The 12,071-nt window shown below is 37.8% G+C and overlaps 1 protein-coding gene and 1 long non-coding RNA gene across 3 annotated transcripts in view; both read right to left on the bottom strand.

Annotated features, from left to right (window-relative positions):
• The window catches only part of UBR1 (ubiquitin protein ligase E3 component n-recognin 1), a 137,346-nt gene that overhangs the window by 105,939 nt on the left and 19,336 nt on the right, over positions 1-12,071 (bottom strand). For both annotated transcript variants that reach the window (XR_006704079.1, XM_045448006.1), the window contains exons 2-3: positions 11,087-11,343; positions 8,170-8,248 (exon numbers count right to left, since the gene is read on the bottom strand). Coding sequence is in view for 1 of the 2 variants with exons in the window: in XM_045448006.1 (XP_045303962.1) it covers positions 8,170-8,248; positions 11,087-11,343 (336 nt within the window). In the remaining variant the exon portion in view is untranslated. The remainder of the gene's footprint in view (positions 1-8,169; positions 8,249-11,086; positions 11,344-12,071) is intronic.
• On the bottom strand, positions 513-8,162 carry LOC123581908. The gene is made up of 3 exons (XR_006704080.1): positions 7,989-8,162; positions 3,607-3,612; positions 513-524 (listed from the first exon to the last, which is right to left on the bottom strand). It is a non-coding gene; the product is annotated as an uncharacterized LOC123581908 (long non-coding RNA).

Raw genomic sequence — 12,071 nt, 5'->3', positions numbered from 1 at the left:
GATGCTTCCAAATTTTGGCAAATATGAATAAAGCTGCTATAATCATTCTTGTGCACTTTTTTGTATGGACGTAAGTTTTCAGTTTATTTGGGTAAATATCAAGAAACACAACTCCTGGATTGTATGGTTACAGTATGTTTGTTTATTTATTTATTTGTATTACTTTTTAATGTTTATTTATTTTTGGGAGAGACCAAGTGAGGGAGGGGCAGAGAGAGGGAGACAGAGAATCCGAGGCAGGCCCTGTGAGGTCAGCACAGAGCCCAATGTGGGATGTGAACTCATAAACCGTGAGATCGTGACCTGAGCTGAAATCGAGAGTTGGATGCTTAACTGACTGAGCCACCCAAGTGCTCCTTTTTTTTTTTTTTTTTTTTTAGCTTATCTATTTTGAGAGAGAGAAAGCACACATGTGAGATCAAGGCAGAAGCAGAGAGAGAGAGAGAGAGAGAGAGAGAGAGAGAGAGAATCCCAAGCATGTTCTGCGCTACCAGCACACAGCCCACTGGCAGCCCTACACGAGGCTTGATCCCATGAACCAGGATACAATGACCCAGCTGAAATCAAGAGCTGGATGCTCAACCAACTGAGTCACCCAGGCACCCCAGTATTCTTCTATAAGAAACTGCCAAACTGTCTTCCAAAGTACTATTCTGCATTTTCCTAGCAATGAATAAGAGTTTCTGTTGCTCCCATACTCATCAGCATTTGATGCTGGATTTGGGCCATTCTAATATGTGTGGAGCGGTACTTCATTTTTGTTTTAATTTAATAACATATGATGGTGAGCATTTTTCATGTACTCATTGGCCATTTATATATTTTCTTGGTAAAGTTTGTTTCAGATCTTTTGCCCATTTTTTAAATGTGTTGTTCACCTTCTTATTATTTAATTTTAAGAGTACTTTGTATGTTTTGGATACCACTCCTTTATCACATAAGTGTATTGCAAAGACTTTCATCTAGTCTGTGGCTTTTTTTTTTTTTTCTGAAATGTCTTTATTTTTTAATCCAATAATTCCACTTCTGAGAACTTATCCTAAGAAAATAATCCGACATACAGAAAAGTGATTCACACATAAAGATGTTTATAGCAACAATGCAATGCTTATCATTAAAAAAAGAAACTGAATCCTAATTACATTCCCCCAATAATAGATAAATAGTTCAAATGAATTATGGTTAAATATTATATACACAATATGTTTTAAAAGAAACACCAAAAATCGAATGCATAATTTTATATATTTTGCTTTTTCCATATAAAAGTATACCATGAGAGGGGCTCTTGGGTGTCTCAGTTGGTTGAGCAACCAACTATTGATTTCGGCACACATCATGATCACATGGTTCGTGAGTTCAAGCCCTGTATCAGGCTTCATGTGCACCGACAGTGTGGAGCCTGCTTGGGGTTCTCTCTCTCCCTTTCCCTCTTTCTATCCCTCTCCTACTCACACACATGCTCTCTCTCTCAAAATAAATAAACTTTATACTACACTGTAGTCTATTGTCTAAGTTTTTAAGTGTCATTATGTCTAAAATACGATATACATACCTTAATTTAAAAATACTTTATTGTTAAAAATGCTAACCATCATCTAAACTTTCAGTGAATTGTAATCTTTTTGCAGGTGGAGGGTCTTACCCTGATGTTGATGGCTGCTGACTGATCAGGGTGGTGTCTGCTGAAGAAGGAGTGGCTGTGTCAAGTTCTTAAAATAAGACAACAATGAAGTATGCCACACTGATAGACCCTTTCTTTCATGAACAATTCCTCTGTTCCATGCAATGCTGTTTGATGTTTTATCTACACCAGAACTTCTTTCAAAATTGAAGTCAATCCTCTCAAACCCTGCTACTAAGTTATCAACTAAGTTTATGGGATATTTTGTCATCATTTCAACAATCTTTACCAGGAATAGATTCCATCTCAAGAAACCACTTTCTCTGCTCATTTACCAAAAATCAACTCCTCATCCATTAATTACAGTTTGATCATGAGACTGCAGCAATTCAGTCACATCTTCAGCCTCCACTTCACAGACTAGTTCTCTTGTTATTTCCACATCTGCAGTTAACTTCCTCCACCACAGTCCTGAAATGCTCAAAGTCATCCATGATGGTTGGAATCAACTTTTTCCAAATTCCTGTTCATGTTTCTTGCTCTTCGCATGAAATCATGAATGTTCTTAATGGCATCTAAAGTGATGAATCCTTTGCATAAACTTTTCAATGTACTTTTCCCAGATCCATCAGAGGAATTACCATCTATAACAACAATAGCTTTAGGACTATAGTATTTCTTAAATAGTAAGACTTGCAAGTTGAAATGACTCCTTGATCTATGGGCTGCAGAATGGATGTTGTGTTAGCAGGCATGAAACAACACTCATCTCATTGTACATCTCCATCAGAGCTCTTCATTACCCAGGTGCATTGTCAATGAGCAGTCATATTTTGAAAAGAATCTTTTTCTGAGCAGTAGGTCTCAGCAGTTGGCTTAACATATTCAGTAAACCATTTTGTAAACAGATATACTGTCATCCAGGCTTTGTTGTTCCATTTATAGAGCATAGGCAAACTAGATTTGGTGTAATTCTTAAGGGCTCTAGGATTTTCAGAAGCGTAGGGGTGCCTGGCTGGCTCCATCAGAAGAGCATGTGACTCTTGATCTTGGGGTCATGAGTTTGAGCCCCATGTTGCATGTAGAGATTACTTAAAATAAATAAACAAAATTTTAAAAAATGTAAATGAGCACCGGGTTCAACTTTACGACATCAGTTGCATTAGCCCCTAACAAGAAAGTCAGTATGTCCTTTGAAGTCTTGAAGCCAGGCATTGACTTCTTTCTAGCTATGAAAGTTCTAGATGGCATCTTCTTCCAATACAAGACTATTCTGTCTACATTGCAAATCTGTTGTTGAGTGTAGCCACCTTCATTAATGATCTTAGCTAGATCTTCTGGATAATGTGCTGCAGCTTCTACATTAGCACTTGCTGCTTCACCTTGCACTTTATATTATCCTTTACAGAACTGAACAGAGTTAGGGCCTTGCTCTGGATTGGATTAAGCTTTGGCTTAAGGGAATGCTGTGGCTGATTTGATCTTCTATCCAGAACACTCAGATTTTCTCCATAACAGCAATAAGGCTGTTTGACTTTCTCGGGGCACCTGGATGCCTCAGTAGATTAAGCGCCTGATTTTGGCTCAGGTCATAATCTTGAGATCTGAGTTTGAGCCCCACATCAAGCTCGGTGCTAACAGCTCAGAGCCCGGAGCCTACTTCAGATTCTGTGTTTCCCTTTCTCTCTCCCTTACCCTCTTCTCCGCTCACCCTGTCTCTCTCTCACAAAATAAATAAACATTAAAAAAAAGGCGGGGGGGGGGGCCGCCTGGGTGGCTCAGTCGGTTAAGTGTCTGACTTCAGCTCAGGTCATGATCTCACAGTCCATGAGTTCGAGCCCCGGGTTGGGCTGTGCGCTGACAGCTCAGAGCCCGGAGCATGCTTCGGATTCTGTGTCTCCCTCTCTCTCTCTGCCCCTCTACTGCTCAGGCTCAGTCTCTGTCTCAAAAATAAATAAAAAGATTAAAAAAAAAAATAAAACCTCTTCCTTTGCCTTCATAACTTAGCAAACTAGCACACTTAGCAAATCGGCTTTCAGCTCAACTCAGCTTTAAACATACCTTCTCAACTAAGCTTAATCATTTCTAGCTTTTGATTTAACATGAGAAACATGTGATTATTCCTTTCACTTGAACACTTAGAGGTCATTGCAGGGTTATTAACTGGCATGATTTCAATACATTTGAATCTCAGGGAATAGGTAGGCCTGAGTAGAGTGAGGGAGATGGAGAAATGGCCAGTGAATGGCGCAGTCAGAACACACACACCTGTATCAGTTAAGTTTGCCATTTTACATGGGTGCAGTTCGTGACAGCACCAAACAATTACAACACCAAATATCACTGATCACCATAACAAGTATAATGATAGTGAAAAAGTCTGAAATACTGCAAGAATTACCAAAATGTGACACGGAGACACGGAGCGAGGAAATGCTGTTGGAAAAATGGTACCAATAGACTTATTTGACTCAGGGTTGCCACAAACCTTCAATTGTAAAAAACAGTCTGCAAAGCATAATTAGGTGAAATGCAATAAAATGAGGTATGCCTATATATTGTTTTTTGTAACTCACTTTCCTCATTTTAGATAAAGGAAACATTTATCTACGCTAAAAATAATCTTGGGGTGCCTGGGTGGCTCAGTCAGTTGAGCGTCCGACTTCGGCTCAGGTCATGATCTCACGGTTCGTGGGTTCGAGCCCTGCATTGGGCTCTGATGACAGCTCAGAGCCTGAAGCCTGCTTTGGATTCTGTGTCTCCCTCTCTCTGCCCCTCCCCCACTCACACTCTGTCTCTTTCTCAAAAATAAATACATATTTTAAAAAAAAAAAAAGAACATCTTGGAGGAGATTTAGACAATTGGTGCCAATTTGGAAGTGAATTAATACTGAAAATATTAAAAACTGAGCAAGTCACAAAAATCAGATCACTATTAACCCTTGGAAGGCTAAAAAATAATAATAATCATCTTTAGGGGTGCTCAGTTGGTTGAGCATCTGACTCTTGATTTCTGTGCAGGTCATGGTATCATGGGGCAATATTGAGCCCCATCTTAGGCTCTGTGCTGACAGCACCCAGACTGCTTTGGATTCTTTCTGCCCCTCCCTGGCGAAAGAAAGGAAAGAAAGGAAAGAAAGGAAAGAAAGAAAGAAAGGAAGGAAGGAAGGAAGGAAGGAAGGAAGGAAGGAAGAAAAAGAGAAGAAAAAAGATTTTAGATAATCTTTAACAGTGGGTGCTTTTTTATTTTGAGGAGAAAATGCAGAGATTAGCTTTTAGGTGTTTTTAAAAACCAGTAATGCAGTATGTTCTCTCTTTTTATACACACTTTTTTTGTGTGTGCACATTTAAACGCTACTCTTTTAGCAAATTTCAACTAAAAAATATGGTGTTATCAACTATAATCACCATGTTATATATTACATCCTAAGACCTTATTTATTTACTGTAGGTTTTCTGAAGAGGTAAACTGCAGAGAACCTAGAAATCATGAAGGGTCACATTACACACAGTAGAACAAATAGCTCAAATTTCAACTTTGTTATTTTCTTGTTTTCAGGTTGTTTGGGCTATTCTACCACTAAAGGTTTTTCTTGGTCCTGTCTTCATAGTGTTCAATCTTCAGTCTGTCCCGTCATTACTCTTCTTCCTCTTCTCTGAAGCAACACATATCCTTTCTTATTTCTTCTGATCTTTTTTTTTTAATGGCTTCATTTTTTTTCTTTTATGAAGTGTTTTATTATACAAAAAAGTATACACAGTGTATAGATAAGTTACAAAATATAACAATAAGATGAATACCCATGAACCCAGCACCCAACCCAAAAAAGTATTACTACTGTTGAAGCTGCCTGTGTATAATAATCCAGAGTCCCATCCTCTTACCTGCCCTGGAGGTTACTACTCGCCTGAATTATGTTTATTAGTCATTCCCTTGCTTTTCTTTAAAAATCTCACCAGCTTATTCTCTCATCAAAAGTGTTCTCTTCTCTTCACACTCACTTTTGATGGGTAATATTCTTTAAAGCTTACAGACATAATCTTATATTAGTCAGAAAATAGCCCATCCTTCTGATGACCCAAAGATTCATGAGTAAGCCATGTAAGCACCCTCTGTAAGAAGAGTTCTGAAAGACCTCAAGATAGTAAACCTAAATATACTCCATAAAAGAGTGCTTTGCAGTAGCAATATAAACTGGTTAGCTTTAAAAACTTGAAGGTAGCTTAGTGAAAGGTTCCCAAAATTTAACAAATAGGTTTTTACCAGTCCACAGAAAAACCAGTACAGGAAAAACTGTAATGAGCTCTTTCACAGAGCTACATGTACGCAGCCTTTTGTTTTTTTGTTTTAATTTTTATTTTTAGAGAGAGAGAGTGGCACAAGCAGGGGAGATGGTCAGACTGGGAGAGAGAGAATCCCAAGTAAGGTCAATGCTGTTAGCACAGAGCCCAACATGGGGCCCAATCCCATGACCATGGGGTCAAGACCCAAGCCAAAAGCAAGAGTCAGACACTCAACCAACTGAGCCACCCAGGTGCCCCTACATGTATGCAGTTTAAAGAACTAGTCTTTATACTGGGATTATCCTACTTTCTTGGAATTAAAATATCTTTTCCTTTATAAAATGATATAAGATGATAGATATATTTGGTTGCTGTTCATGTGTCTTTTTTAAAATTAAAATTGAACTTACTTGGCCAAAGAAAAATTTGAAAACCCTATGTCATATCCAATGTTTTTGGAAATTGTACTGACCCACAAACTCCCAAAGCTTAGAAAGCATAGGCTTAGAAGTCTTTAAATCTGAGGAACTGGAAAACTTTGGTCTTGAGCCTTTACTATCTCTCCCCATTAGTCTCCTACAGTAAAAATGGGAAGAAATTAACAACTTCCTCCTGTCTCTACTACTGGCATTCTTTCTTTGGTTCTCCAACATAAGAAATACTATAATTAATGAAGCTGACTAGAAAACACAGAATATAACCAATGCTTGGGGTGCCTGGGAGGCTCAGTCGGTTAAATGTCCAACATTGGCTCAGGTCATGATCTCATGGTTCATGGGTTCGAGCCCCGCATTGGGCTCTGTGCTGACCGCTCAGAGCCTTGAGCCTGCTTGAGATTCTGTGTCTCCCTCTCTTGCTGCTCCTCTCCTGCTCGTGTGTTCTGTCTCTCTCTCAAAAATAAATAAACATTTTTTTTTTAATTAAGAAAAAAAAAGAATTTAACCAATGCTTAACTTTAAAAATCTCATCAGTGATTAGCTTTCCAATCTTGGGAAAACATTTTAACCATACTATATCATAGGTTCCTCAATCCATTTTTTTTTGTGTGTACAATAATACCCATAATCTATGCCTATGGCCCATCACTTCCTGAAATAGAAGTAGTAATGTTAAGGCCAGTCTAATTACCTGAACAGCACTTTGAATTCCTGGAGGGCACAGACCTAACTTTGAGATATTATATACACTTACACAAGACTTTAGGCATGTTTAACAGGATGTTAAAGAAAAACATCAATAACATCAACAACATCTGTCTAAGCCCAGAATATACAACCAATACAATTATTTGAGAAATACATTTCAGCTCAGAATAACAAAGCTGTCTAATGATGTAAGAGGAAAGGAAAAAGTCCTCAACCTCGTTAGTGATTATGAAAATTAAGACCACTATTTGATACTATTATATACCCACTAGATTGGCTAAAATTAAAATGAGTGACAACACCAAATCTTGCAAGTATGTGCAGCAATGGGAACTCTCACATACTGCTGGAGAGCCCATAAATTGGTATGACTACTTTGGATAACAATGTGACGCTATTTATTACAACTAAAGAAGATTCACATACCCTAGAATTCAGCATTCTATTCCAGATATATATCTTAGAGAAACTACTGTACATGTGTACAAAATACACAAATAGGAATGTTCATAGCAAAATTGCTCATGATAGCCCCAAACTGGAAACAATCTACATATCCATATACAGTACAATGAGTAAGGACAACATGGATTATTGAACACCATAAAGGTCAGTGGACAAACTACAGCTATATACATAACACTGGGTGAAAGAAGTTATTCAATAAGAAAAAGATACAGCATGACTCCATCTACATAAAGTTCAAAAACAAAATTATTCAGTGTGATTTGGTGATAAGTTAAAAGAGAAAGATTATCACACAAGAGAGAAGAAAGGAGAAAGGTTATCACAAGGGGGGAGAGAAGGGACAAATGGGAGGCCTTTGAGAGCTGGCAACACCTTATTCTTGACCTAAGCAGTGGTTACGCAGGTGTTTGCTTCGCAGTTGTTTAAGGGGTTCATATGGTTTATACAATCATTTGTATAAAAATGACCGATCTCACAAAAAATTACAAAGGGCTGCATCTTGAGGTGATATTATGTGATATTTAACCAAAGCTAAAGGTTCAGTTATCAGAACTATTATAGCAGGAATTCAAGTACTGGTCAGGTATTTGGACCAGATGGCCACCAGGTTCCTGCTAATCTAGAGATTTTATGGATCTATTTTCATACCTTGTAACGATGATTTTTATGAACACTATTCTGGAAGCAGTCCATACAGAGTACACATGTTGGGTCAATTGCACAGTCCCTGAAAAAGATTGAGAATTAGATTCCAAAATTCAGAAGACGTCAATGATGCTTAAGATATGACTATAATATAATGTGAATGAGTTTCCCGTGTGGTACACGAACTGAATATGAAAATGTCTCAAAAACTGAATTCCAAATAACTTGAGCCATATTTGAATATGTAAGTTTGGATGTTTGGTTTTTGCCTCTTAAATCAACCTCATTATTTTGAGCTTTTAGCTGGTTTCAGACTGTTAAGTTGCAATTCAAGATTAGTTTTGTGAAAAATGATTAGCTTTTTTTCCCATTATCTGTCATCATCTTACCCTACTGCATTTAAAAACATATTTTTACAAACACTGATTGTTCACTGGTAAATGAGGCTTGAATAAAGACACAATTCATTAGAATGCAAGCAGCCTGGGGTGCCTGGATGGCTCTGTCGGTTAAGCATCCAACTTCGGCTCAGGTCATAATCTTGGGGTCTTTGAATTCAAGCCCCGCGTCAGGCTCTGTGCTGACAGCTCAGAGCCTGAAGCCTGCTAAGGATTCTGTGTCTCCCTCTCCATGTGTCCCTCCCCCGTTAGCACTCTCTCTCTCTCAAAAATAAACATTAAAAATTTTTTTAAAAAAAGAAGAAAAAAAATGGAATAGAAGCAGCCTAAGGGCAGGAATGTTTATGACTGTGTTTATGAATGATATGTGCTAAGCACCCAGAATAGTGCCAGGCACATGGTAGGTATTCAATTAATATTTACTGAATGAGTGAAAAAAAAATTCAATCTCTCTTAATCTCTTCCCTAATAACTCCTAAAATGCACATAAATCTTATTTAACATTTTTCAGGGAAACATTAGAAGCAACATAAATTGGTGAAAAGTGCAAAATTAATTTTTAAAATACTGATTTAGAAGAGTGGAAGAGATGGAATTGGAAAGTTTTAAAAATTATATATATATATGTATATATATATATATATATATATATATATATATATACATATATATTTTTTATGTTTATTTTTGAGAAAGAGACAGGGTGAGCAGGGGAGGGGCAGAGAAAGAGGGAGACACAGAATCTCTCAGCACAGAGCCTATGCAGGGCTTGAACTCATGAACCACGAGATCATGACCTGAGCTTCAGTCAGATGCTTAACCAACTGAGCCACGCAGGCACCCCTGTTTTAAAAATCATTTTAAAGGCTAATAGGAAATAAAGATAGCCTAATAATACTCTCGAAAGCATACATTAACTACTGTCCAATTTAGAGCAAATTTTCTCAAACTCAGCAGTACTGACATTCTGAACTGGATAATTATTTGCTGGGAATAGAGGAGACTATCCTGCACACTGCAGGATGCTTAAGTGTCAATCTTGGCCTCTACCCACTAGATGCCGTTACCATTTCCCCAGTTGTGACAATTAAAAATGTTTCCATGACACTTTTGGAGAAATGAGATCTACAAATGTCTACTGTGCTTTAGCTGAAACAGACTAGGCTTCAGCTAAAATTTATGTAAGAAGATAAACCTTACTACCTATGTAGCAAAATAGTACACAAAATATAAAAGCTGACTTTTGTCCTAATTAAAGAATAGGGTAATGATACTATGTTCTAAACAACTATTAACTACACATAAACCAGTCAAACCTAGAATTACAGGAAGTAAAAGCCAATTCTCTGAATTTATGAAGTCTAAAACCTCACTCCTAACCTAAACTACCTCTAGTAAAGGGAAAAAACTCACTAAAACTAAAGTGCAACTAAGATCTAAAAGATGAAAGCTTCAGGCAGGAGCAGGGAGTAAAACCGTTCTCTGTGCTACCATGATTTGTTGTTTTTTTTTTTGTTTGTTTTTTAACGTTTATTTATTTTTGAGACAGTGAGAGACAGAGCATGAACAGGGGAGGGTCAGAGAGAGGGAGACACAGAATCTGAAACAGGCTCCAGGCTCTGAGCTGTCAGCACAGAGCCCGACGCGGGGCTCGAACTCATGGACCATGAGATCATGACCTGAGCTGAAGTCGGACGCTTAACTGAGCCACCCAGGCGCCCCTGTGCTACCATGATTTGTAAGGCAACTGCTCTCACAAAGGGCAAAAACCCTAAGTCTGCTTTCAGTTTCCCTACCACTGGCCTTTTCTACTCAACTTAATTCCAACTGTTGCTATAGGTCCACAATCCCCTGATACCAAGTCTCACTTGGTAGAAAAAAATGACGTGAAATGATGTGAAGACTATACCAATTTGTTGTGAATATTCATAGATTTCTTACAGAAATGCTATGTTTGATGATAGGATCCTGCCCTAACTGCTGGAGAAGAGTTCAGAATTCAGTAATACACTGGCCCCAGGGTTTCATATTAAGAGTATGTGGACTACATTAAAAACAAGACAAAAATCTATCCGTTATATACTTTTAGAGAACAGGAAAGTGAGACAACTATTTAAGTCATACGTTCAAAAACAAGCTGTACAAGCAAAAACCGACCTATAAGTGCGTAATAAAAGGAAGTTAATTAAGTAGGATTAAGTATACTATAAATAGTAATAAATTTAAAAAAAAATTTTTTTTAATATTTATTTTTGAGACAGAGAGAGACAGAGCATGAGCGGGGGAGGGTCAGAGAGAGAGGGAGACACAGAATCCGAAGCAGGCTCCAGGCTCCGAGCTGTCAGCACAGAGCCCGACGCGGGGCTCAAACTCACAGACCGTGAGATCATGACCTGAGCTGAAGTCGGACGCTCAACTGACTGAGCCACCCAGGCACCCCAGTAATAAATTTTTAAAAATACATCATAAGTGCAAAATACCAAGACTGAATTTAACTAATCCTATAAATTTCTAATTCTTACCTACAAGAGTATGTTGTCTCTCCACTTTTGAAAACCTTCCCACAGAGTTGAAATGCTCCACTGTGCTTCAATTTCTCTAAGCAAATATCCGGATCTTCTCCAAATAAGTACCATTCCAGTGGAGTAAATATAGACATTTGTATACTCTCCTCCTGCTTTTCCAAGTCTGGGTCCATTTCAGCAGAATAAATTTCTGGCACCAACTGTGCCAAATGGTGCAAAAAAGTAGTATAAAAGTCAACTTGCTGATCCCACCACTGAAAGAAAACAAAAATTACACTTGGTTACAAGTTTCTTCTTAAAGATGTAGGGGTACAGATAATAGCACAATTCTGAAATTTCAGAGAGGCTGATTTACAATATATTCTTATTTTATCCCTTACCAATACAAAAGGAAAGTGGATTAAAAAAATAGCCTTGGAAATTAAGTGGCTGCTCACATACCACATATATCTGGGGGGAAAAAAAAAGAGCAGCTGCAGTGGATGAGAATTACCCTTCCCTTCTGGACTGGGCAATTCCTGATTTCTGAAGATAATTCTAATACTAGTCAGGGGCTGTACAGACAAAGCATTCCCCACATTCTTAGTTTAAATGTTGTAAGGAATTGTAACATTTACTGAGAGATCAAAATGAATGAGTAGAAAAGAGTTTTTAGAACGCCAAAAGTACTAAACATAAAAGGAAATGGATTAGACTCCTCAAAAGTAAACTTAAACCCTTCTGCTCTTCAAAAGAAACTACTACAGATGGCTTACTTGCCATGTTCATTTGTACATGAAAACATGCTCAACATCATTAGGGAAATGCAAATTAAAATGACAATGAGAAACCCCTACACAACTTATTTGGGCTTAGGTAAAAGAGAATATAAAAAACTGACAATACCAGGTATAAACAAGAATGCAGAAAAGGAAAATGCTAGTAGGAACTGAAACTGGTATAACCACTTTATGAAAGTTTGGCAGTTTTATAGTTAAACATG

The sequence above is a fragment of the Leopardus geoffroyi genome, chromosome B3, assembly GCF_018350155.1.
Source record: "Leopardus geoffroyi isolate Oge1 chromosome B3, O.geoffroyi_Oge1_pat1.0, whole genome shotgun sequence".
In the NCBI taxonomy this organism is placed as follows: Eukaryota; Metazoa; Chordata; class Mammalia; order Carnivora; family Felidae; genus Leopardus; species Leopardus geoffroyi.
The sequence above is the reverse complement of the archived record's forward strand: the minus strand, read 5'-3'. Positions and strand labels throughout refer to the sequence as shown.